The 27,849-nt window shown below is 42.5% G+C and overlaps 2 protein-coding genes across 11 annotated transcripts in view; one reads left to right on the forward strand and one right to left on the reverse strand.

Annotated features, from left to right (window-relative positions):
• Window positions 1-3,291, forward strand: part of LOC102296692 (calcium-binding mitochondrial carrier protein Aralar2) — a 55,412-nt gene extending 52,121 nt beyond the window's left edge. The window contains exons 17-19 of the mRNA XM_014335596.2: window positions 1,094-1,252; window positions 1,460-1,550; window positions 2,304-3,291. Coding sequence (XP_014191082.1) covers window positions 1,094-1,252; window positions 1,460-1,550; window positions 2,304-2,490 — 437 coding nt within the window. The 3' untranslated portion in view covers window positions 2,491-3,291. The remainder of the gene's footprint in view (window positions 1-1,093; window positions 1,253-1,459; window positions 1,551-2,303) is intronic.
• A 68-nt stretch (window positions 3,292-3,359) lies between these two features.
• Window positions 3,360-27,849, reverse strand: part of LOC102293088 (cytoplasmic dynein 1 intermediate chain 1) — a 64,311-nt gene continuing 39,821 nt past the window's right edge. For all 10 annotated transcript variants that reach the window (XM_042223638.1, XM_042223637.1, XM_042223636.1 and 7 more), the window contains 7 exons: window positions 23,736-23,882; window positions 21,751-21,864; window positions 21,476-21,609; window positions 21,070-21,214; window positions 12,046-12,186; window positions 8,383-8,508; window positions 3,360-4,134 (listed from right to left, as the gene is read on the reverse strand). In XM_042223638.1, coding sequence (XP_042079572.1) covers window positions 4,024-4,134; window positions 8,383-8,508; window positions 12,046-12,186; window positions 21,070-21,214; window positions 21,476-21,609; window positions 21,751-21,864; window positions 23,736-23,882 — 918 coding nt within the window. In that variant the 3' untranslated portion in view covers window positions 3,360-4,023. The remainder of the gene's footprint in view (window positions 4,135-8,382; window positions 8,509-12,045; window positions 12,187-21,069; window positions 21,215-21,475; window positions 21,610-21,750; window positions 21,865-23,735; window positions 23,883-27,849) is intronic.

Raw genomic sequence — 27,849 nt, forward strand, 5'->3', positions numbered from 1 at the left:
TTTTTTTGTTTGTTTTTGTTTTCTTTCCATAAAACATGGCAGTATGGTTTCTTGAACATCCCTAGTAGCAGGTAATAAAATTTCAGGGAGGGCTGGAGGCCCCTGTAGCTACACCTTTGCTGTTTCTATGCACTTTTCATGTCAATCCCATACTGTGTGGGGGATTTGGTTTGATTACATTTTGTAGAGATAAAGATGCTGTCATCATGGTTTATCTTTTTTAAAATTTTGGATAAAGTTCTGTTTCAGCATCTGTATATCAAGACTCTTTTTATTCTGTCAAATGATTTTAAAAGTTTAAAGTTTACCTTTATCTGAATTAAAGGTCTCAGGATAGTCAGTTTTATGTGTGTGTAGATATGTGTGTATATATATATATATATATATGTATTCAGACGTCTTGCCTGCTCCCCTCCTCTTCTCTCCTCTCCTCAGTTCAGTGCAGGTGGTCAGTCTCCACTGGGTGCCAGTCGGCTACCTAATGCCGAGTTGATCAGGCTTGCTGAATAGCTCGTTTTGCCGTTACAAAAACCAAGAAGTCAGAGTAAATCGTCAAGAGGGCAGTTGATGGTAATGACCGAGCCATCAATGATTGGGCCCATTCATGAGTGAAGTGGCTGGAGTGGGGGCCTTGCAGTCACTCCCTTCAGTCAGCCAGTCACTTTGAGCGGCACACGGGGCACAGTGTGCATTTCTCTCATTACCGTCCATTGTCTGGCCTCTTTCAAACGGCTGTAGAAAAGTGGGAGAGAGAGGAAAGGAAGAAAAAAGGTAGAGATTAAATAATGGCCTGGATTGGTTGATGGTGAAGTGATAGGAGCTGGCCCCTACTTGTGTATAGTGTATGTATGCTGCAGACATACTGCAAGATGGTAAAGATCCAAGATGACGTGTTTCAGAAAGGGGAACAAAGACGGCTAAAAATCCACTCGATGAGATGCGGTTTCAAAGATATGCAAGATTTCAATCAATCGCTGATGGCTGCTTTCTGCACATCATCTCATTTGTTTGGGCCTGATTTTGGATTTTGTGCGCTCTGTTTAGAATCAAACACGTTCCGACCTTTTAGAAAGCTCTCGAGTTCTTTCTGCAGGCATGCCGGCCGCCTCTCTGGTGACCCCGGCAGACGTGATCAAGACACGGTTACAGGTGGCGGCGCGTGCTGGCCAGACCACCTACAGCGGCCTGATGGACTGCTTCTGGAAGATTCTCAGAGAAGAGGGGCCCCGCGCTTTCTGGAAAGGAGCTGGAGGTACGCTCATGGAGTCAAACACAATTACAACACAATTCTTGTAATAGATTTACATTGATTTGATCATAAGACATAAAGCATAAACAGACACTTTCACTCTCCTTGCGTCTCAGAGATGATTTTGGCCAAACCAACTGTCCAATCTGGTTCTGCGTTTGTGTAAATTGCGTCTTTATTAATTAAAATAAACACATTTCTCCGCTGCAGCTCGAGTGTTTCGTTCTTCGCCTCAGTTTGGGGTGACACTGGTGACCTATGAACTCCTGCAGCGCTGGTTTTATATCGACTTTGGAGGACAGTAAGTATCTTCAACCGCACAGAAACAATAACAAGCCTTTTTCTTCCTGAATGCAAGCACACAGTGATGTCACACAGTCCCTCTGACAGTCGACAGTTTCCTCAAATACACAAGTTTTGTTAGCACCCATTTGACCTCAGCGTGTCGTTTCCCCACTCCTGGGACTCAAAGAGCCTCATCCTCCTCTCATGAAGGTCACTGTCAAGAATAATTCACTCCTTCACTCTAAACCCCGTTGGGGAACTTGGGTTGCCTCCTTTTAATGGACAGCAGACACCGCGATGCACATGCACGCATCGGTCGGACGGCTCATTCGTTTTCCATGTAGCGCCCTCTCTCCCCGCTCGCTCACAGCGACACAAAATCAGCTGCAGATCCAGTGAAAACTCGCTGCGGTTTGGACCCGAGCAGATCCTTTTCTTGCTGTCTGTGTTGGCAGCGATTCACAGAGCGCGGCGTGAAATCTTTGAGGGATTTGATTTAGTTCTGCTCTCAGGGAGAACTGTTGAGCCGTTCCGCTTTTGATTTTCTATTAAGATTGTTTATTTCTGTGGCGAACAGCGTTTCGAATGATAATATTAATTTAAGATTTAATAATGATGATAATAAAACCCCTGTGCGTTAACAGTTTGCAGTGTTTATGTTGTTGAACAGTTCCCTCCATTCTCCTCGTCTCTACCTCTTTTTTTGCTCCTCTCTCTCTCATCATGTCCCTCACTTTCTCCTCCATCTCTCTCTCTCCACACACCACAGAAAGCCGGCTGGCTCCGAGCCCACCCCCAAGTCTCGGATCAGCCTGCCGGCGCCCAACCCCGACCACATCGGAGGCTTCAGGTTGGCCGTGGCCACATTCGCTGGCATCGAGAGCAAGTTTGGACTCCATCTCCCACGCTACACGGTGCCGACGGCAGCGGCCCCTTCCAACGTGAGCACCCCCTGAACCTCCACGGGTGTGTGTTTGAGGGGGGGAGCTGAAGTGTTTTTCATACATAAAGCACCGAGAAACTATCAGGTCCATTTAGTTTTCACAGTATTTGAAGTTATTTTGTTCTAATTATTGTATAAAAGCATCTATATGCGATCTCACCGATTAGTGTGTAATTGCTACAGGGCTCACGCAGTGTTTGTTTCACAGTGTTGTGTTATACTAGTTAGGTTTACACTCCAAACTCGTACACAGTATGCACACAGCAGCAGCAGGGCTTGCACAAATACACTTGAACACTTTCTTTAAATATCGGTGGCTACTTACTGTTGCAGCTTTTTCCAGTGTCTTCCTTTTGTGTTGCTTTATAACCAAAAGCACATTAATCACATGATCATAAAACCGGCTACACACAAAAAATACAGTAAATGTGGCACTTCTGTATATATTAGAAATCCAGACATATTTTCATATGTGTGCGTCTGTTTTGATTGAGTTGCTCTTTTCAACTGTGTGTCGATTTATGGTCGAATGAATCCAGAAGAATACGACCAGAGAAAGAAGTTTTGAATGTAAAAGGCGCGGCGTTAACGTTGTGACCGTACATAATGTTCACCGCTGTCAAGATGTTTGGGTTCAGGTCTAAATGTATGCAGATGTGGAAATATATGAAGGAGTGAGTGTGCCATGGCTCTGTATTTAAACTTGTACGGTGCAGAGACTGTAGGAGCTACATGTGGTGTGTAATAATTGTGCCTTACTGAACGTATGGCAGCAACATGTGTGGTCGGAGTAAAGAGACACTTGTATTAGTAAGTATGGTGGAGGTTTTATTTGCAGTACTACTTCCTGGTTGGAGGTGGAAATGAAAGCAACACAGCGGCTCCCGGGCTCTGCTTTAATAGTCAACATTAGCAGGCTGAACAGCAATCACTCTGAATTACAATATACCTCTTATTAATCGTCACAGTTCATTAAATAATATACAGTTGAAGCTGTCACTGAGTACAGAGGACCACTCGATTCAGCTTCTGACGCATCGACTTGAACACTGACATAAAGCAGCTCCATGTGTGATAACCTCGCTCCATGTTAACCCCACATTTCTGCATCTGGAATATTTTGGGAATGCATTGCATGCAGGCTTAATACAGACAAAAAGAAGCACAACATAAAGTGAACATGGAAACGAAACATGACTAGTCTATGAAACCTGCTCCATTATTATTATTTTTTTACAGTAGTGCGAAGCATTGTTACAGTACACACACCTCCATAAGGCTAACAGACTGCTGCTCTTTATATACTGGAGGCTCACGAGTTGCAAGCGACGCATCACCTGAAGTCGTTGGACGAATAAATAACAACAAATCGGTACAATTTGATTTTAGAAATGCAAAAGTACAATAAAAAACAAACAAACAAGAGAGGAACATAAACGTGGAGAAACAAAACCCAAAGTGAGTGAGAAGCACATGCTACATTGACACCAGCAGAAGCACACCAGGTCTCTGGATCCGCCCACTTTGGTTTTGGAGTCTTTCTTTTCTATGAAGCCAGCTCCATAGGCCCCTCCTCCTCGCCGTCAGCACGGTTAGCACGAATCTCCATCAGCGTACGGGCAAAGCGCGCCCAGTCGTCCGTGTGGGCCACCGAAAGCTGTAAAAACCACACAGGTACACGGTGTGAGGGAAATCGCGTACATCACTATACAGGTACCACAGCATGACTTAATAACGGAAGGAAATGAGCAATAAATCTGTCTGTGCTGACATCAGATCCTGGTACTGATGCTGGAACAGCGGCCGTGCCAACATAGAGGACTCCCACAGAGAATCCACGCTTCTCCCGGTTCCAGATTTTTCCACAAGGAAAAACGATGTCATAAAATCCCATAAATTCCTGGCAGATTACTTTTAGCATGAACAAGCAACATGAGATAAAGCAGTTGTTCTCCGTGATCATTTTCCAGAGTTTAACCGCGTGTCTGTAAGTATGGTAAACAGATGTTCGGTGTTTCGGTGTCTGAGAAGCTTTCATATTCTCTTCAGTTGTTTTAACACTGGACAGGTGACATCTGCTCATCGGTTGTGATGGAGCCAGAGATGACCACAGATCGACCTTTAACCAGCTCGGCAACCACTTGCTGTCAGGTGCCGTCTGCAAAAAATTTACAAAGCCTATTGCTCTGCAAATACACAGCAGTTCACATTAACTTCTCACATACAGCCTGCACCCACAACCCCACAGATCTGAAACCAATTCCTCCACAAACATTGACGTAGTTGATGCAGAGCTTAATTTAACTACAACGTGACACACGAGCTCAGCAACCTTGCTTTTATATAGGAATAGAACCACAATACAACCAGCTGGCAACCAGTTGAGTCGAGTCCCCTACTGCAAAGAGAGGAGTTGCAGTCATCAGTGCAAGCTTATATAAACGTGTTGGTGATCTAAAATAAGACAATTCTTATTACAAGCCTGTCACTTGCTCAGAGTCACTGCAGTCAGTCTGAGACGATCTGTGTGGTTATTTGCAGAAAGGCTCCCTCACACCAGGCAACCTGTGCAACTGCTTTATGATCCAAAGTAGTTCCCAGAAAATCAATGCGATCACTAATTCTTCCTAGTAGCAAAGAAATTCACATCCGAGCTCTAAAGGCAAAGTCATCAATGAAATCACATAGATTCAATATTCGGGGCCATAAATGTTTTCCATAATTTCATTGATCGTTCATTTAATTGCTGCTGAGACATCAAATTGGTCAATCAGATACTGTCACTGGAAGCACGGCCTATGATGCTGATCTATGATAGCAACGCTTCTGTACTCACAGCCAAAGCCGTGACATCACCACATCAGCATCATACTGACCAAAAAGGTAAACGTAATCATTGCAAACAGAGTATTCAGAGCAGTCTGAAGCCTGTGTTTGTATAAGCATTCAGAACAGAACTATGAGCGTCACAGGTTCACTTTGGTGTTTGATAAGAGAACATGAGGCCAGTATGAGATGTCAAACTGTGTTTTATTCCTCATAAAGTGTCTTGCTAGAGTTGTGCACAGCAGGAGTCGGAGTGAGTGGGACTGAAGTCGCCACCCAAGATGCCTGCAACCGCTTTGCCTGCCCAGGCTGTAATTAATCGGGAACCAGGAAGAGGGAGGCAGCCATTTTGAACCACCCCCCAAGGGGCTGGGCTGGCCACAGCGGGGGGCTCTGGCAGATCGTTGTGTACTTGGTGCCTGAGTGACTTCAGCGTTAGCAGCAAGACAAGAGGCCCAGAAACACGGCTGGCTGGGCTGAAGTCAGGTTTTTAAACAGCAGCAGCTTCAAAATGCTTCATGCTGAGGAACATGATCTGGAAAAACAGAGCAATACCAGTAAGGTCCTAATAAAAACTGCTCTAATCTCTGATGACACAGTTTTTTCTCATTTGTACTCAGTAAAATAAAACAGAAATAACAGTATTTGGTATTTTACTGCACTGGAAAACTCTAAAGGGTTGCTCTAAGTCCCAGGACCACAGCTCTCTGAAGGAAACTGCTGGCATCTCTTTTTTTTCACATGCTGTTCCCAGTTATAGCTGTATGGGGGAGTTTGTAGTGACTTTAATACCCACAACACACACACACACACACACACACACACACACACACACACACACACACACACACACTCTTAGCTTGTTGGAGTCATAAAACCTTTCAGCCCCGCTCGCTCTTATTGATGACTCTCATGGTTACCATGAACTCAGCATGGAGTCCACCAGCTCAGCCCCTCTCCAGTTTACCACACAACAAAAAGAAAGATGCTAAAATTAGCCAAGCGGCTAGGCTAGGCTGCACTCACTTGGGATCCTAACCAGAGCTCTCTAAACATGAGAGAACATACGGGCACGGGCTGGCCGCTTTGTGGTGACAGCAGTGTCACGTGGAGGCCGTTTCACATGAAAGAGATGGGGCACAAAAATATCAAACATTTCCACTGCAGGAACCTTTTTGAGGGGGTTTAACAAAGCAGGGAGAAAGATCTAAATAAAGGTCTAGGGAAATTACTTAACCCCTCACCCCCCTGCTTATGGTTGCTTACGGGTTGCTGCTTTCTTTGTGGGTGGAGCTTGCAGGACCACACATCGCCAAGCAGGATTTTAACCATCTAAACTGTTTGTTTTTAAAATTATGGGTAGATTTACTAACACTGGCCTCTGCCTCCTTAAAAACATAAACTAAATGAGGGATGGTTAAAGGCGTGTTTGTGCACTGGTCCTACAGGGATCCAATGTTGTTGCTGTGTACATTCACAAGGGGGCAGTGTCCAGAATACGCAGAGTAACCAGTGCTGTTGACTGCTCTGGTCGTTTAGCTTCGCTAAGCTTAGCTTCAAATGCAAACTTGTTGTGTGACAAATAACACACTGAACACACTTTTGTGTTCAGAATGTCCCTGTCAAAAAATGCAGATCTGTTTATTTGCATACATAAAATTTGAAAAACCAAGAAATCCCAGCCGCTGGGAACGACCGTAATAAGAATAGGTGTGTTTTACACATCAAGTGTGTAAAACAATGAAAACTGTCCACTGTGTTCCTCTTTCTTCTCTCTGTACTCTCATATTGTTCTCATCCAGTTCAAGGAAATGTGTTAATTGGTTGCTAATTATTCACTAATCTGACACAAATGTGGAACCATGAATTCCACTTCAGTGACTCAATTTGTAGAAACACAGAACAAAAGATGGGCGGAGCTACTGTGATGTCACCCATTGGTAACGCCTTGCTGAAATGAGTGGCTACACATGACTCAGGTGTTCACTAAGGTCAAGTCCAGGCTACATCAAATCTTTGTCTACAGTAGAGTCCCATAAAAAGTACAAGGACTAAAGACAGACTTCATGCTAACTTACCAAATGTGACTCACGGCAGCGCTACAGAGCACCTCTTAAGTTCAGCTGATCAATGTTTTACTGAATCATCGTCTCATCTTCCACTCTCAGGTTTGCAGACAGTGCACAGGAATTTGGAAAGTACTCAAATTTCCAGAGAACAGGCAAAGAAAGGATTTTTGATTCAATGTCATTAGCTCAGTATTTCCAATGTATATAGTTTTAATGGCACATTTAATGCCGTCTTGTGTTCTAAACACTGATCTGATGTAAACGTCAGTTTTATCTCCAAAATCAACTTTTTGGTTTGAAGGTCGCAGAGACATCCGCAGAGTGTGAATGTTTCTTTTCACTCAGATGAACCTAGTGGGGGCTTTATACACTGAAGAACGAGACCTAAATAGATGAATTATTTGTATGTGCAGGTTTTACTGAAAAAAAACAACCTTATTTCTACTGTTACACAATAATGTCAGTGGCTCAAACACACATGAATCACAGCATAAGCAAGTATATATTTATAAAATGATGATTAAAGTTTTTTCACCACATGATGGGTTTTTGTTTAGAATTAAAGTGAAAAAGAGGTGTTTGTGATGAGCTTTAACTATTATCCATTTAAAAAGATCAGTAAGTTAAATTTCAGGCACTAAAAAAAAAATCGCTCTATGTGGCAATAAACTTTGGTCATTGCAGTTCACTCAAGCTTTTGGCACCTAGGCGGTAATTAAATCTTGACTGTTTGAAAACTAAACCCACGAGAACTCCTGGCTCCGTGCACTACGGCACTCAAAGTGAATTAAAAAAAATGAACTCAGCAGACTTTTTGTAAAAGCCCAGAGCACGCTGCCAAAATTTTAACATCATATGAGAAACAACCGAGTGTAATATTTCTGGAAATGCTACGATTATTACTCTGTAATCATTATCCTGCACTTTTTTTAGGTTGCCACAAATATTCTATAAATGTCTTAATTAAGTAACGTGTAAGCACATGTCAGCTATACAGTTAATTCGAGTACCTCTCCTGTATCGTAGATCCAAACTCGACCCTCCGAGTCGCCCACAGCCACCTCCTTCCCTCCTGAAGACCAGCGGACTCTGTTGAGTGCTGAAGCTCCCTCAATGGTCACGCTGGCAGTGGGTACCTGGCAGGCAAAGAGTTCAAACAAACCCACACCGTTAAACAACAAATCAAACAGTTCACAGATAACTGAGTGTAAAATGTGGTGTGTAAACACATAGGTGTGTCTGCTATCCCCGAGTTGGTCTTGGTTATGTTCAACAGGTTCAACACTGCAAGCGACCAAAACCTCCCGATGTTCACTCAGGAAAAAATCTTTTAAAAAAGGAGGTGGTTAAGGTCAGGTTAGGATATGATTGGTGTGCTGGTGAACTCTGACATCATAATGTGATTGGTCAGTTGCAATGTTGAACTTTGGACCAACGTTAGTTTTGACGATCCAGGATCGACACCAGCACGGGGATATCGGATCGTGCTTTTGTGGTAAGGAACAGGCCGAACCAACAGGAAACAAATAAACAGCAATATGGAAACGTGAGTGTTAAACAGAGCACTTAACAAACAGCTTCTGTTACAGCTGCTGTTTGTGTTTGGGAATTTTATTCCTCAAAAAAGAGAAAAAAAGTCAATGAGTGACTTTGTAATTTAGTCTTAAATTCCTTTGATTTTAAAGGAAAATACAGTGAAGTAAACATTTAAGCATAAATCATGCCTCTCGGCCCTCATTTTTTACGACCATAATCGCTGTTTAGACGATTCCCTTTATAGTTTATTGGTAAATGGAAGCATTATACCATTATGGTCTAATTTAGCAAATTTACTATTTATAAAGGGCCACTTTATCCAGCTATACGAGACGGTAAGAAAAACAAAGCTGTCAAATTACAACTTGTAGACACAACAGGATATTTACAGTGTAATAACTCACTTTGCTGTTGTGGGTGAACAGCAGTGCTCATGCTGCACCTTCAGAACCCCCTGAAGCCACGTGCACAGTCTACATGAACTGCTCCTGACATGCGGCAGGCGAGTCTGACATATGTCACCGGTGGAGACAGAGGCCTTGGCATCATGTCGCCTCACACACAGAGCTTCTGCGTATTTGAAAGCAGCGCTAACCGCATGCTGCACGAGCGGATCCGAACTGAGCGCTCTAAATTGGTTGTGCATGCGTGCGCGTACGTGTGCGCACTGGAAATGAGAACCAGGCGCACCGCGCAAGCTCTGTTAATGTCGTTATGCCTGTGTGTTTTTAATATGACGGTAACAATGGAAGCCTGTTGCTATTAGACTGCGCGCGAGGCAGTGTGCGCGCATGTGTTCGATACATCCGCCTGTGTGTGTGTGTCTGAGCAAATGTTTCTCATAAAGCACATTGTTAGTCGAGTTAGGCCGCCGATAATGAACTCTTCCTCTGTCTGTGAAAAGGCTGCTGTTGAGGGAAGCCTGGGAAACTTGTCATCTGCGCTGCAGAGGGAGGGAGGACTCTCAGCTACCGATGGACCCGGCTGAGAGTAACGGGCTTAGCAGATGAAGAGATGCGACACCAAATCCAATTTTATTTATGTACGTAGACTGAAGAAAATGAGACGCTGAGAGCGAAAGAACATTATGAGAGAGGATGGAGAGTAGGTGTTGTCTCCATGGAAACCAAAAGAGAAGGAGAAAGGAGGATCCTTTTATCTCTACTTTTACCCGAGTGATCAAAGGTTTGGTGCCCACTCTGCTCCCAGAGTTGTAACAAAGTATGATTTTAAGAAATGTGGATTCTGCTTCTTAGCTCGACAGTTTGATGCTCATCTGTCCATTAAATATGAGGCTGCAGCCATGACAGTTAGCTTAGATTAAAGGTACAGTCAGTAAATTTGCGATGTTACATAATAAGGAAAAAGGGACACTGTACTCTGAAATATACACTGAATAGTTTGTAATTACATCTTCTAACAAACTAATGCTCAGAAACGTATAATTAATCCATTAAAAATACATAGGAGTGGCTTTGCGGTTTGTGGAAACCGCCATGTTCTCCCACCATATTTGAATACAGTAGCTGGGAAGGACATCTCCCTTTTGACTAACAGCGTTATAAATATGTGGCTAGAGACTGGCCACATACATGGACTCCATATGTGGAGGCTGTGGAGAAAAAGTAGTCGTGGCTATTCGTGTCCATGGAAGGACATTTGAATTTGTGCCTGCGTCTTCAGAGCAAAGATTCGAAGGATCATACGTATGGTGTATTATCAGAGGAGGAGGGAAAGGAAAGAGACAACGCTACCAACATCTCAAGCCTCATCTCCTGAACTCTAACACACAAAAACGTGCATAAATAGGCTGATTTATTCCTGACATTATCCCGGTTACTTATTGTCAGCAGATTACACATGCGACCCTCCCGTCTCCGGACAGCTGACAACAACAATAGCTGGTTATAAGCTAACATTATAGCTAACATCCCAGCTAATGTTAGGCTGAAGTGTCCTAGAAATCACACTTTCCCTCTAATAAACAGTTTGATTACATTCCCTCAAGCATCAGAATCAAGCTAACAGCAGCAAAAACAGCAGCGCTACCAACACTTTGGCATATCCTCAACATCTCCGAATCATTGTCATCATTGAGAAGTGAGCTTCACTGACTCACTGACCTATATCGGATTCCTTTCAAAAGGTTTTACAGCATCTTCCTGAGAAATAAAGATTTAATGTTTTTGATCTTTGTTGGCTGACTAATACATGTTTGTCCTATAGCAGACATCGGCGCTAGGATTATGCACATAACTGGTAAGAAAACAGACCTCAGGTGACTTCAATCTGCAATTTACCTGTACCAGAATATATTCCAACCATAAGCACTGTAAACATCAATGGCAATATTGGCCCAGAATTTCAGTCAATGCGTCCCTACTTTTACACTGTATCTTATTGTACATGTGTGTTAAAACAAAACAAAAAAAACCCTGATTCCACTTTTTGTAAGTGTGTGCGACCTTTAAAAGAAAAATAAGCTGTGTTTTTATTTTGCTCACTGTATAACACTGTCTGCAAACTGTTTAATACTATGACGTGTCCTCCAGTGGCCTTAAATGCACTCGTCTTAAAATAACTGCTTGCCCCACAGCCTTGCGAAACTCAACCCCTGGTCTGAAGTTTCTTTTTTTTTATCATTATTATTATTTTCATGGAACTGTGGACTGAGGGCTGGGGCTTTGCTCATGGTCTCCAGCACATCTGTGTTCCCCTTCGAAGGGACACTGTGTGGGAGGATGATGGGACGGGGTTTGTGGGGTCCTGAGGTTCCCTGAACATTGGAGAGAGGTTGTAGAAATGTTAGCGGGATGGCTGGGTGGGAGCTGGGATAAGGAGATGTCAAAGTCTGATTTAAAGCAAGGTCTGTGGGAAACGCCCACGGGGGAATCTGGAATTGTGTGTGTGTTGGGAGGGATGTGGAGGGACTGGTGGTGGAGGGGTTGATGGGAGGGAAAAGTCTTGGATGTTTGGTTGTGTGGTTCGGGCTGAGGCCCAGCAACAGGCCCTGAGGACACCAAACACACGCACATCAACACACAAAGAGATGACACACAAACCACACCCATCACGGCCTGTATTAACTACATTCACACACACACACACACGCACACACATACAGAGTATGCACACACCTCAGTGTCATTGTTGAGGTTCCACAGGTCCAGGCGGCCCATGCCATCCACGGCAGCAAACATGGCAGGGTGCACGGGCGACCACATGACATCATACACATAATCGGCGTTGTCTTCAAACGAGTACAGAGGCTTGTTGTGCTGAAAGAGAGGAGGAAAAAAAGAGAATATCTGTGCGAGCGTGTATGAGTGACATGGTGTGAAAAAAAAAAGAAGAAGAAGCAGAGAAAACGCGGAGAGCGACGGATTACAGCGGATGACATACCAGAGAGTGAGGGAAAAGGAATTGAGAGAGGGAGTGAGGGAGCTTCAGACAGAGTGGCGCTGCCTCAGCCTTGGGGCCTGTCTGGGTGCAGAGCCTAATTAAAAAGCCTAGCACATTCACACAGCGCCATAAAACCGCTGGGAGAGATGAAAGAGAAGGCCTCTCCACAAGGTGTACTGTAACCTCAACACAACAGCTGTGAGAGAGAAACAGAGACAGAAAAATAGGAGGGATGGACAATGGTGCACAGGAAGGTGTGTGTGTGTGTCCTTGCATGTGTGCAAGGAGAACCTGACTGATAATGGTTTAAACCAACTATTTAACACTGAAACTAAATCTAACAGAGAGATCTATATGTTATTTATGTGCTCAGAGGCATCGTTTTACACTTCCGAAACAAATCTGTCATTCCTCGTCTGGTGGACAAACTCATCCCATTATACTGACCTAAACAATTATGTGTTTGTGACGTTGCGTTTCCATAAAGTCCTCGTGACAAAGTCAGAGGTCAGAGAACAGATGCAGTCAGCTCTTGCACCGGCGTCCTCCCTTACTGTGCATGTTTGGTTTTGTGGTGCATGCACTGCACTATGCAGGACAACACAGCTGCCTACAATGAGAGCTGATTGAACTTTGACCTTGAACTACACTAACCTCTGGGAGAAAGACCAGTTGGTGAAGGCTACTGCTTGTGCTGCAGTTTACTCACACTAGGGGCAGTTGTCTCAGTCTATGCCTGATCACAAATGCCTCTCCCTCTCCATGCCCTTGCTGCCAGTACACTCTTTAGCTCTCAGTAATTTCCTCTTCACTGTCTTTCCTTCATCCTTAACGTAAAGAAGCATCTCAACTCCTCCGTCTGTTTTTCCAACACACACTTCATTATGATGTGACAGTACAGGGAGTGCAGAATTATTAGGCAAATGAGTATTTTGTCCACATCATCCTCTTCATGCATGTTGTCTTACTCCAAGCTGTATAGGCTCGAAAGCCTACTACCAATTAAGCATATTAGGTGATGTGCATCTCTGTAATGAGAAGGGGTGTGGTCTAATGACATCAACACCCTATATCAGGTGTGCATAATTATTAGGCAACGTCCTTTCCTTTGGCAAAATGGGTCAAAAGAAGGACTTGACAGGCTCAGAAAAGTCAAAAATAGTGAGATATCTTGCAGAGGGATGCAGCAGTCTCAAAATTGCAAAGCTTCTGAAGCGTGATCATCGAACAATCAAGCGTTTCATTCAAAATAGTCAACAGGGTCGCAAGAAGCGTGTGGAAAAACCAAGGCGCAAAATAACTGCCCATGAACTGAGAAAAGTCAAGCGTGCAGCTGCCAAGATGCCACTTGCCACCAGTTTGGCCATATTTCAGAGCTGCAACATCACTGGAGTGCCCAAAAGCACAAGGTGTGCAATACTCAGAGACATGGCCAAGGTAAGAAAGGCTGAAAGACGACCACCACTGAACAAGACACACAAGCTGAAACGTCAAGACTGGGCCAAGAAATATCTCAAGACTGATTTTTCTAAGGTTTTATGGACTGATGAAATGAGAGTGAGTCTTGATGGGCCAGATGGATGGGCCCGTGGCTGGATTGGTAAAGGGCAGAGAGCTCCAGTCCGACTCAGACGCCAGCAAGGTGGAGGTGGAGTACTGGTTTGGGCTGGTATCATCAAAGATGAGCTTGTGGGGCCTTTTCGGGTTGAGGATGGAGTCAAGCTCAACTCCCAGTCCTACTGCCAGTTTCTGGAAGACACCTTCTTCAAGCAGTGGTACAGGAAGAAGTCTGCATCCTTCAAGAAAAACATGATTTTCATGCAGGACAATGCTCCATCACACGCGTCCAAGTACTCCACAGCGTGGCTGGCAAGAAAGGGTATAAAAGAAGAAAAACTAATGACATGGCCTCCTTGTTCACCTGATCTGAACCCCATTGAGAACCTGTGGTCCATCATCAAATGTGAGATTTACAAGGAGGAAAACAGTACACCTCTCTGAACAGTGTCTGGGAGGCTGTGGTTGCTGCTGCACGCAATGTTGATGGTGAACAGATCAAAACACTGACAGAATCCATGGATGGCAGGCTTTTGAGTGTCCTTGCAAAGAAAGGTGGCTATATTGGTCGCTGATTTGTTTTTGTTTTGTTTTTGAATGTCAGAAATGTATATTTGTGAATGTGGAGATGTTATATTGGTGTCACTGGTAAAAATAAATAATTGAAATGGGTATATATTTGTTTTTTGTTAAGTTGCCTAATAATTATGCACAGTAATAGTCACCTGCACACACAGATATCCCCCTAAAATAGCTAAAACTAAAAACAAACTAAAAACTACTTCCAAAAACATTCAGCTTTGATATTAATGAGTTTTTTGGGTTCTTTGAGAACATGGTTGTTGTTCAATAATAAAATTATTCCTCAAAAATACAACTTGCCTAATAATTCTGCACTCCCTGTATATGCCCAGAGTCCACTTCATCAAGCGGGCCTGGGCTCAGCACAATTAGCTGTGTCCAAACATCATACACAGACACTATACTAGTCAAACAAACTGGACTTTGGGGGTCAAATATACTCGGGCACAGAACAAATTCCCACACCTTTCTGTGATATAAAAAAGGTCACGATCTTTTGCTGATCAAAAACTCAGATATGTAATACAAACCCCATGTGTCCCACATAAGGTCAGTACAGCTTAATATGTGTGTATGTGTGTTAAAAAAAAAAAAAAACCTTTTCCCAAGCTGACTGTTAAGATTCAAGAAGCATACAAACTACATTCCTTGCAGGTAGAGTGGGAGGAGTGGAAGAGAGGAGACAGGCTGGCTAGAACAGCAAATGAAAGAATGCAGTCTCTCCCTTTCTCTCTCATTCCTGCTCCTTTCTCTCCATCACCTTTACTCCCTCACTCTACGGCAGATCTGAGGGCGCGCACTCGCATACACTCGCACACAAACACAAACAAACTGAGCCAAGCCAATTTCAAGGCTCGATTGAACCTGTTTTCCAGCCGGCAGGATGACAGCAGAGGTCATTTTTCTCCATCTCGCAGTTCCAGCGTTCGATCGAAGTCGTACCTGTTTATGTTCTCTCTCGCTCGCTTACTTGTTCTTATTTTCGGGGTTTTATGACAGCTGGTTACACTGCACGTGTGATTTTATCGAGATAATCAGTCTTGAAGCAAAACACCTCTGTTTCCCATTCAAGGTAACTTTCTGAAATTTGTCCTATGTGTCATTTGGCCGTGACTCAAAGTAATGAATAAACCTGGAAGACAAAATAAGATGAATAAAGCCCTCTCGGTATTATACTGGGTACTCATAATGTAAACTACTATTTTGTCTATATCTACCAATTTTAAGGAAGATAATTTAGGTGAATAAGTCTTTAAACTAATCTTTAAATGAAGCTTAATCCTTGTGGCGCCACACATGAAGTAACTGGATGTCATTATCTTTTCTGTGCTGAAAAGCTGCAGAGCCTTGACAAGCCTGAAAACCAACATTGAAAAACTGGGCACTGATATTTAGCATCACAGTGAAGCAATGACAAAAAATGAGAACCTAATGCAAGTTAAGCATTCAATCATTTGGATATCGTTGCCAAAAATGCAGGCACCACCTTGGCATTAATAATAAAATATCAAATTGCATTAACTGTCTCGGAAATCAAAATGTCAAGGAGGAAGCCGTTCTCTCAGAAAACATCTCATCACGCAGCCATCCATAGGGATCCAAAACACTCATCTCAGCAGCAGCCAGTCATATAATTTCACCGCTTCTATCCTCGCTGCATTTGCATCTCAAAAATCGCACTAGTTTGATAGTTTTAATAAACATGCACCCCAAGGGAATGGAGATACTGTCCTTAAATGAGAAATTCTTCCTTCATGCGCTGTGCTGCAAGATCCCAACCAGAACGTTTTTTCTCCTGACATACGCTTGACCATGTCATGGTCAAGATGACCTGCTAAAATTCAAAGTGAGCACAACTGTCTCAACTGGGTTTGCAGAGGATGGTCTGAAAAAGAGAAAGTATTCAGTGAGCAGCAGTTCTGTGAGTGAAAATGGCTTGTTGATGGCAGTGGTCAGTGGAGAATGGCCAGACTGCTTTGAGCTGATAGGAAGGAACGATGTGTCGCAAAGCTTGAACTTAACGCTGCACTCAAAAGACCTTTGGGATGTGGTGACATGGGAGATTCATATCATGGATGTGCAGACACAAATTTGCTGTAACTGCGTGGTGCTGTCATGTCAGTATAGACCAAAATGTCTCAGGGCGTTTCCAGCAGTGTTTTGAATCAATGCCACAAAGAATTAAGACAGTTTTGAAGGTAAAAGGGGGTCAACCTGGTGGTAACAAGCTGTAACTAATGAAGTGACGAGTCAGGGTATCTACAGATGTTCACCTGAAATATTATAAACGCTCGCTAACAATCATCTGACCCGACAGGGACGCAGGCCTTTGATTACCTTCTTAAGAACAGCAACAGTGGAGTAATTGTGCTCCATCCAATCATTTCATAGATGCTGGTTTTGGGGTCAAGCGTGCAAGGTGGTTCAAGTTATGCACAATCATAAACCCACTCTCCCAGCCGTCGCGACATCTTCACACTCTGGCCGACTCAGAATGGTTTCACTAACCACAATATTTGCACCGCTGAGTGTAAAAACATACGCAGACGTCTGTAGGACGGCCTTTTTGAACCGTGAGGGCAAACGCACGTGAATGCAGAGGAAATTCGCTGCAAACGTGCATGCGCGCGTGTGTTCAAAACAGTTTGTGATGCTTATGATTGGAGGGCTGAAGGCAAACCTCGAGGGGATTTTAGGCAAGCAAAGGCAGCTTGCTTAAGGTGTACCATGAGGCATGTGTGGTGTGTCTGTATTTACACACGCGCACACACACACGCGCACACTCAGGTATTCCTCCTGCCCACACACAAATATGGGTTATGTGGGATAAGAGACAGACACACATTCCTGTGGTGACCCTCAAAGGAAAGGGAATTCCCAAATCCTGAAAAATAACACACTCTTCTGATGAAAATCCACAGAAATGTTTTAATATGTGTCACGGGACCCGCTGCACAAGACTTATGGACTGGCTGCATGCTAACATGGGCTAAAACTCATCAGAGTGCTTTATTGGCTGTCACAGCCAAGAATGAAAACTGTAACTGGATCCTGCATAAAGCTGATATGCAATATGAATTATGTATTTTTACTACACCAAGGAGGTATGCCTCTGATTTTGGGCTGTACACGATATCACCCTATGCATGTATGTATCATGATAACCTCTGTAATTCAAAATTAGCATCAATTTTTACTACTAACCATTAACTGATTAATAGTAAAAACTGATTGTCACATTTTCTTTTGTTATTTGCACCTCAGCTTTAATTCATATTCCTAATATCAATCTTCTTTTAATCTCTTGGATCGTTCAGGCCTCAGATAGCCTTCATCAGGAACACACACACGTTTAAAACTTTTCATTTTAATGCTGACCTTGACTACTCTCACCTTACCGCTTTTTGTGATTACATTTCGCAAGCCATTTATCAGCTAAGGTCTCGTAAACAACCAGTCTGTGATGCCCTGGCAACCACTGGTCATTAAGGAAAAACATATTCCCTGACTGGTTAGTGAGAAGTGAAATTGGTTGCAAAAAGCTTTGGATTGCGAGTGTTTGTAGAGAAGTTGGTGTCTTCCATGCAAATTACAGGCAACTGTAACAATTTGCTAGCTATCTCTACTATTTATACAATCAGCTAGCAAATTCAGTCACTAGCCATAAGCTAGTAGCCAGAAACATTGCCTAAGATAACAATTTCCAACAATCATTCATAATAATAATTCTAGCTAGCTAATTAAGCTATTATCCATCATGTTTCTGGCTTTATTGTTAGTGAATGACATCCCAACTCACCCATTAGTTCCAGTACTTCTACTACTAGCGATAACTTTAGCTAGCTAATGTAACCTTATTTTCATTTTTTGACCATTAGCAGTTGTAGCATTGTACATTTCTACAGCTTTACTGTTTCTAATCAAGCCACTCAGATCATAATCAGATTTAAATTCTACTTGAGCTAATTGTTCCATTTACCCTGTGGTTACTACATGAGTATCCATTTCCTACACCTTTCTGTGCAATATGTCATATACACCTAAGCCAAAACTTCTGTTTCACCACCACAGCAGTGTCCTTTCACTGTATTAGCCGAGATTTTTATTTTATTTATTTTTTTATTCACCAGCCTTACTCTGACAGAAATAGTGGCTGTTTGCTTTTTACCGCTTCTGAAATGCTGCCAAATGGAATTCATAACACTGGTTTGAAAGGAGAACAACAGCACTGAGAGGATGAGGTCACTCAAAACCAGCGAGAGGAGGAGCGCCCACCTTTAGAGTGGGTCTGACTTAGGTTCACTAAGTGTGCCTGCAGACAGCAGCCAGCACTATCCCATCAGTGCATTTGTGTTTTGCAGTGATAGTTGAGTAGGAGGGACACCCACACATACAAACAAGGGACTTTCACACATGTACACCCAGGACAAACCAGAAAAACACACACATACAATACACACACACACACACACACACACACATCAGATTAGGTGCAACAAGCCTTAAATAAAAAAAAACAAACAGATCCTACGCTGTCTCTCAGCAAAATATTTCTACGGAAACTTGAACAACAGCTGACAGTCTCTTTGTAAGTGCAAGTATTTGTAGTTTCATTTAAATAATGGACTACTGGAAGATTAACTAACTATAATTACACTTATAATAGGTCTTATTAATTGAAGTAAGCTAAGAATCGTGTGTGGAGCTATTTCTGCTCTTGTGACTTTTGCCATTGGAGGCACACATTTCTCTGAAGCAATGTAGATATCTGACATCTGTAATACTAGTGGTTCACCTGCTGTCTCCGAAGAAAGAGCAGGTTAACTGGCTCTTACTAGAAACAGAGCGCAGCCTAAGAGGAATTTGCTTGACAGGCTGAAACCAGGTAATAATAATAATGATGATGGTTACTGATGATTAACACAGACTGTATATATAAGATGGATGCAGACACAGCGATGTCACCCACTGGTTTTGGACTCTGTATTTTAAAGCTTCAATGTTAGTGTTTTGGCTGCTGCCATGCTGTTTTTTCAAAGCCAGAGGTAACGTTAGCAGCTAACATTAGCTTAACAAGTGGTTACATCCATAAACCCTACCGGTGCAATGCACAGGCGCACGTGCGGTTTTCTGAAGAAGAAAGTTTTCATAGGACTACATCCATAACTCAGTAGAACCACCTTTAACAGCAATAATGTGGACTAATTGTTTTCTGTGTGACTTTATCAGTCTCTCACATCATTATGGAGGAATTCTGGCCCATCCTTCTTTATAGTGTTGCTTCAGTTAATTGAGGTTTGGATGGATTCAATCAGGTGGACATCTGGACTTTGGGTCATTGCAATACCTTGATTTTGGTGTAGCTGCAGACAGATGGCCTCATATTTGACTCTAGAATACTTTGGTACACAAAGGACTTCATGGTCGAATGAATGACTGCAAGGTGCCCAGCCTAAATCATGCCTCCACCACCGTCCTTGACTGTTGGTATGAGATGTTTGTGCTGATATGCTATGTTTGGTTTTAATACCAAACATATTCACTTTGGTCTCAACTGTAGAGGTGTTGCTCTTGGGTGTGCTTGGGGTGAGATATACACCAGTTGAAGATTGTAACACTGTATTAACACGTGAATGGTTCAGAGCAGCAAATTGTCTATAAGCTAATTATTGCTTTGTATTAGCCTAATTAAAGAGGATCATTTTACTCAACAAAACGGATGCATAAATTCATTTTGATTTGCTGTATCACAGAACATCCATCAGATAATCGAAAACTCACCAACAGTGCCGACACAGTGAAAAGGTCTGGTTCCAAGACTCACCGTGGTAGGCAGTAGTCATATCAATGGAGATGTACTCAGTTACACAAACTCCATTACTCAGGTCGAGTCTCTATATCTTAAATGTGAAATCTATGGGAATGGAGTCTCTTTTGGAGCACGCCTCGAGTGGCACCTAAAGGAACTGCAATTTTTTCCCACTTCTGTGTTGGGATCATGTTTCACCTCCAGAGGCTGCATCTTGTTTGACCTGAACACTTTGATCATCCCCAATTTGATGTTTTGAAGCTGGAGGTGAACAGCGAGTGGTGGCTCTGTCTGAGACACAGTGATAATACACGATCGTACAGTATCACAAAGTAGGTCTTCCTAAAACGTATCCCAATTTACATCGGGGGCATAATTTACCAAATCAACACTATGTTATATTAACATAAGAGCTGAAAGTACAAATTAGAACATAAACTCATAAATGAAGTTATAAATGAAGTGAGCTCATAGACTGCAGATTTTCTATGTTATTAGCTCTGGAGGCTAAAACCATCCTTATATACAGTCTGTAGTTAGCAGTGAATACTTTCCCTACAAACGCACACACACAGAGTACCCATATACGCACAATAACAGCTTGTTCAAACATATATGTAGAGAAACACACAAGTTGTACGAGACCTCTCTACTCAACCTTCCCTCTTCACTAGTTCATTCTCTCTCCCTCTCAGGATCTGCTTAAAAACCTCTTGGAGGTCACAATCAACCCCCCGCACAACCTTTCTTCCTCCACATCCCCTCTCTCTCGCTCCCTCACACACACTAACACACACCTCCCACATTGTACCTTGGTGCTCCAGAGTTTGACGGTCCAGTCGAACGAGGACGTGATAAAGAGGTGGGAAAAGTCGACGGTGCCCACCGCGCTGTGACAGCTGATGCCTGTGACGGGCCCCTGGTGGCCCTCAAACATCTCACAGATACCTGCCTTACTGGAGAGGGAAAACGCACAAGGCAACATCTGGAACTGCGACCATTAGCCCAAAATTCCCTCCAAAAGAGGGAGAACTTCATTTGTAATCACATTTTAAGTTTTAAGTTACTTAAATGTAATCTAATTTAGGGACAATCATCCTCTTAAACTTTGCTAATGTTATAATTGTAAATTATATGAGCACTGTTTCATACTCAGCAGACGTTTGGTGAACTTTAATGCATATCTGTGTTTAAGAATACATGTTTCATTAACCAACCTGCCATGTCTGGATGCAGTGTACACAGTGCCCTCCTCGCTCCCGACCACATAGTTGTTAACGTCTCCCGTGGGGAAGGCCATGCATGTCACTGCCACGGGTTTGGATTTATTGTACACCAGTTCCATGGTCTCCTACACACATTATATTAGAGTGGATATAGCATAAACCTGCATTTTTACAACAGCATTAGTGAGTGAAAAAGTTCTTTTTTTAAATGCTGCTGGCAGGTTGTGTGGACTGCTTCACTGATGTGCGGTAAGAGTTTTGTGTACCTGAGGCTGGGAGAGCATGTCCAGACTCCAGGAGCACATCCTGCCATCTGTGGACACGGTGATCAGGTTGTTGGCGTTCTGTGTGCCGACCACATTCACACAGTACACTGGGTGCTAGACAAACACACACACGATCATACGCAGAGACAAACAAATGGATTTGGGTGAAGATTTACCCGTGCACAATACAAAAAAGCAGTTATTAACTGTAGTATAATTACAACAACATCGTTTAGGATAATACATTGTGATCACATTATAGTTCTTAATTATTAGCCTCTTTGAACTGAAGCATAACAATTTCTCTTGTACAAAAAAATAGTTGAAACAGTCCTAATTGTAGCAGGCTGTCAGCAGCATCACTATGTCATTAATTGTGATATTCCACTATTTATGAAACGAATAAACATTGTCCTGTAATGATCGCATGTTTTTTCCCCTTTAGCACATGATGTCATTAGATGCTTTTTGGGGCCAAGAGATGCAGACAGCTCACATGCCAGTGTGCATTCGTCCTTTTAAATCACCCTACGTTTCAGACATGTGCTGCTGTTCAAATCCACGAGTGTGTGAAGCCATTATATCATTACTGAGCAGTAATTGATTTGTGCGCCGGGTCGCACAAAGAATCCATTCAGCAATCAGCACCATGCTAGCATGCTGTACCCACTAACGGGAGAGTGGCAGCCTCATTATTAGAGCCCGCAGCCCGTTTAAAGCTACAGTATGGATGGCATGTAACAATGTGTGTGTCTACTGTAGCTGTGATTATAAACAAGCTGGGTTCTTAAGATATCGTTAGTTTGTATTCAACAGTAATTTGCTATAGCTGAGCTGCTCTTTCAGTTATGTCTTGCTTTTATCAAGTTTATGTCTAAGTGCAGACAGACCCTAGAATACAGATTATCATATAAAAATCATTCAGTGTAATTGGTGCAATCAAAATCTTTTTATCATATTCATACGTCTGAATTTTTGGATTAAAAAAGTGTTTATCTGCTTTTTTTCCCCCCATGTTGGCCTAAGTGTATTTCAACACTTTTAACCAAATTAACAATTTAGTTTTCAGTCACGTGACTCACACAGAGCTCTGAAGAGCAAAACACGGTTCCAACAACCCTCCACTAAAATTAATTTTCAATCAAAGAACATTTAAATGACCTCTCAAAAGAAGATTAATGGAAATTGGGCACTTTTGATCCACATACAGAATCCACTGCAATATTTTAATCACTAGAGAACAATTACGTCCCTGCTGGAGATCCATTTTAGCAGTTTCTTGTTGTGAATGCTCTTTGTTGCACTGCCGTCAGGATAAGAGTGTACAATAATACACTTTTAACAGACAGCTATTTGTAATTTGGATCTCAGGTCTTTCATTTAGGAGGTGAAGAACAAGAAGATCACAGTTTACAAAGCAATAGTGAGTGCTAATTAGCTAAAATGACCTAGCTTATTACTCTTAGCTGTTTGTGTCAGGATCATCATACTCGGGGAAAAGATTATCAATGCACATGGCAGCAGATCTGCGATGCTTGCTGATTTATCACAGATTGCATGTAATTGCCAACTTGACCCCATCTGAAGGCCGCTACACAAAAAACCATAAATCCACTGCACACGGTGGCACTAATTTTGGTCGTGGCACAGCCTTGAGCAAGGGTTTTCCCTAGTTTGATTATACTGTGAATGGCTGTAGAGAAGGATGGATTGGTGCAATGTAACTACTCTATGATTTAAGGAGCTATCCAGAATTTTGGGTAAACAATCCTGCTAAAAAATAACTGTTAAATACTGAAACTGTTCTGCCTTCCAGGTTTTAATAATGATGTGTCATCGCAGGAAAACTACACAGTAAGGAAAGTAATAAATAATCTCCTGCAGACGTATTGCTGTTAATATCACAATTCTAATTGTAAAGCAGAGATAAACCTTTACATACTGTATGATAAATGTATCATACTGACAGTTTAAATCGTCCTTACAGTGTGTGCAGCAGCAGACAGAGGGGTCCTCTGGACAGGGGTCCGGCGATGACTGCGATTATCCCACAGGACTATCTGTCCTGAGTACGTCCCCCCCACCACCAGGTTGGGATGAAACCTGGCAAAGCCCACAGACACCACCGGAGACTAAGGAGAGAAAACGAGAGAGGAGAATTAGGACGCATTACTCAGATTCAATGCTGGTGTTATTTTATGTAACTGACATTATTATGAACTGAATGCAGATGGTAGAAAAGCCCAGAGGAAAAGATATGAACTCAAAATGGTAACACTTGGCTGGGTGCGAGTGAGTGCGAGCAATCAAGACATCGTGATGGGTGGCATACGTGGGGACACAGACGGAGACGGAGATGACGAGTGTGGGCACTGTGAAGGTCCGCTGAGGAGACGAGAATGGGGTGACGCTGGGGTGGAGACCAGACAAAGAGGGAATTGTGGTCCTCCTTCGCTCCCCAGCCGTTTCACATTACAGCATCAAAACCCCAGCAGCCACTGGAGCGCTCACCGTAGGCTCCGTCATGACAAGCGCACCCTTGAACTACCACCCCCCCTAGACGCTGTGTTTATTGAGTTTTGGTTCCTCTTCGGTGCGCATCCTATAAGGGCTTCTGCGTGCAACAGCTAGCTCCCCCTGACCCAGAGCCACTGAAGCTATGAGTTATGAGAAAATTATTTCAGCATCCTGCAGCATAGCGCTACAGGAGGTTAACTGGTGTGATTCACTGACAGATTCATCAGAACCAGTAAAAAAAAAAGCATAGTCCTGTTGAGAGGGAAATAATTCACAGGCACGAGAGAGCCAACAGAGCAAAGCTCACAAACACAAATCACAACTAAAAACAGTAAAGCTAGAACAACATGGAGGGTGCATTTCGCAAATGGATCGTTGCCTCATGCAATCGTAGATTTGTAGGAAGGAGCGCTGGTGACAGTTTTAGTGTTCATGAAAACTGTATGTCAGATGTTTTGCTGTTGAAACAGCAGCTCATAGACTGCGTGGAGACAAAACTCTATCAGAATCCTCCAAAACTCATCACTGCATTAACAAGGCAAGACCTAGGATACATCTACAACAGTTTCATTTATAATGATCATATAAATAATCCATAAAAGAATAAACCACAAAGGAATTTGTTGGGTATTGTTCAACCGAGAACAATATAAGTTTGTACAACAGAAACTGTTATAATGCCTTAAAAAGGTGACAACTGCTTCAAGTGAAACTATGTTAAGTTTAGCTAAACAGCAGCCACCGTGGCCACAAGCAGTAATTATGGGATAAAGGTAAATGCTAAACAATAGAAAGTACTCATAATGTCAGTTAGGCTAGCTCAGCCTGCAGGAGTTTTGGCTTTATTTATACCTATTTATGACTATCGTGAACATCTGCCAGGTTGTAGCAGCAAAAATAACGTCTATAAGTGGTAAAAAAGCAACAAAGTACGCTAACTGTTCCTTATCTTATATTGCCGACTTGAATCTAGACAAAGGTGCATTAACCATGATGGTTATACCTGGTTTGTACCTTGGACTCTCATTATAACTCTTAAGTCTCTACATGTTTGATTTTTTTTACAAATTAAAATTTCTGTTATTAGAAAAATGATGAGAGAGGCATGTCATAGACTCCATGTGCCAAGTAAATATACAGTAGTAAAGGTATCATAGTGAAAAACACTAATTGAATGTATTTTGTTTATAGCGTAGAAAGATCCCACTACGTCTGCAGTAGTAAAATGTGCTTATTTTTCACTTCTTTTTTTACTTCTCCCTCTCTCCCCATCCCTTCCACCACACCATGTGCGAAGCAGCCAACTCCAAACCCCAGTTCATTTTGAAAGGAGACTGGAAAACAAACCAAAGGCAAAGAAAACACTTCACGCTCTTTTATTTCTCTTTTCTGTTACTTCTGAGGAGTCACGGCTTCCAGCGGCACGGCTCGGGAGTCACTTCAGATGTCTAGACTCAAAATAAACGAAACTCTGGTGGTAAAAACTAAAGGTGCTTGTCAGCTGGCATGAAGGCTTGATCTGAAAAGTTTATTTACACAGTCCGACAAAAAGGGGATCGAGGCTAGAGGCTTATTAGCATGAATTACTAAGCAAGACTTGACAGCTCGTCCAGGAACATCTAAAGCTGCCTGATTAACAAAAGATCACCGGTGCACTGTATGACATGTTACACGCTGGATTAAGTAATATACAATCATGTGCTTGTGTGTTAACAAATCATCAAAAAAGAGAAAAAAATGTCTGGAATGATGTTTTTGTGCTGAAAAGGCAGCTATTCTCAAGCGCGCGGAGGTTTGTTTCTTGGCTGTGATCACTCTAATGACCCAGAGTTTCTCGGTGACCTTTACCCTCTGTGGTCGTCTCACAGGCTGCTGTTTGAGGTCTGTTCCCCCTCCATCAGACTCCATCAGTGGGCTAATAAACCATAGTCCTGCACCCTTTGTCATCTCCGCACACAAACCCACACACATCCGCTTAACATGCACATGGTTCCACCCCCACAACCATCTGTCTCAAAACTCCAAACAATGTAAGAACTCTTGGATCTGATTTCTTCTTCTATGAAGAAAGGTTTGACAGTTTGAGCGCAAGCAGGGGGAACAGCTAACCTGCCTCGTAAAAGCATCGCTCATCTGAGGTTTTAGTATCTTTGTCAAGGTGGATTAAAATATAAGCAATCTCATTAAATTCACATCTTTCTAGTAAAGACCAAAGCTTCTTTTATTATTTCCGCCAACAAAAATTAAAAAATTAACATGTAATTCCACAAGAATATACAGACACAAACGTAAAACATCAGTGCCGTCAACACCCTAAATAAACATCTCTACCCCACATGAGTAATGACAAAGAGAAACTAAATCAAATCAAGGAACTCCTCTATTTGATCCATATGTTACTTTCAATCGTAAGCCCTATCAGTGTTCCCATCTTAAGAGGAAAATTCCCGACTAAACTCTGAATCCCCTCTTTGAGAAACCACAGGTTATGCCATCATTCCCCTCATGTGCTGTCAGGCTTAGTGAAAGAGCTACTGAAAATTAGCCCCGCTTTGTCCCAGTAACGCACTATGAGGCGTCTGCCAGCAGCAACTTGGGCTTAAGATTAAAGTCGTTCTCCCTAAATTCTGCTAATCAAATGTCACATCAGCACAAGTTTGAAACTTGTATCCGTTTTAAATCTACTGCATGTAATTAGGCGTTGAAATAAGATCAATTTGCCGCGTGCTACAGTATAAGCAAGTTTATGATTTAAGCTAAATGTGAACTCGTTGATGGAATCTCGATTTCAAAGTCGGAGGAAATTAATGTCTGACTTTATACATTTGAATTATGGGAAGCATGGTTATGTTTTGGCTGGATTTCTGTAATCTTTCTGTAATTCTGTCTACTTTTTATTCATTTTTTTGAATCTTTGCCATCGAGACTCAAAACATGTGTTTTGCATATGTTAAAGGAAAATATTTCAGTGTCTAAACATGACTGCATAAAAGCGGATGTATCAATCTAGTACTGCATTAACGGTCTCAAGTTCTGGGAAACTTAGAGCTCGTTCTGGGAGAGTGTTACTCGTGTAATGGTTTGCAGGTACAATTTACAGATGTCACCAAATGGTGTCACATGCATGCAAATATCAAGTTACTGTTTTGAAAAGAGGACAGCTATGCGGATGCAGTCACAGAATTTCTGTGAGTGATTGTGTCTGTTCAAAATGTGGCTGTGCAGAACGGGAAGTCTGTAGGTTGCAGCTTCTGAACTGCTCGACCAAGCAACATGAGTGAGTGATGGAAGTCATTTGCCACAGGAAACCAAAGACAAACAACGAAACTAGAAGTGTCGAGCTACATTTTATTATCATAAATATTCACTCACACAATCTAAATCATTGAATTCAGGTGTTCCAATCACTTCTTTGGCCACAGGTGTATAAAGTCAAGCACCTAGGCATGCAGACTGGTTCTATAAACATTTGTGAATGAATGAGCTCAGTGAATTCCAGCGTGGTACTGTGATAGGATGCCACCTGTGCAAGTCCAGTTGTGAAATTTCCTCATTACTAAATATTCCACAGTCAGCTGTTAG

The sequence above is a fragment of the Haplochromis burtoni genome, unplaced genomic scaffold (assembly GCF_018398535.1).
Source record: "Haplochromis burtoni strain Fernald_Lab_line unplaced genomic scaffold, NCSU_Asbu1 Contig_116, whole genome shotgun sequence".
NCBI classification, from domain to species: domain Eukaryota; kingdom Metazoa; phylum Chordata; class Actinopteri; order Cichliformes; family Cichlidae; genus Haplochromis; species Haplochromis burtoni.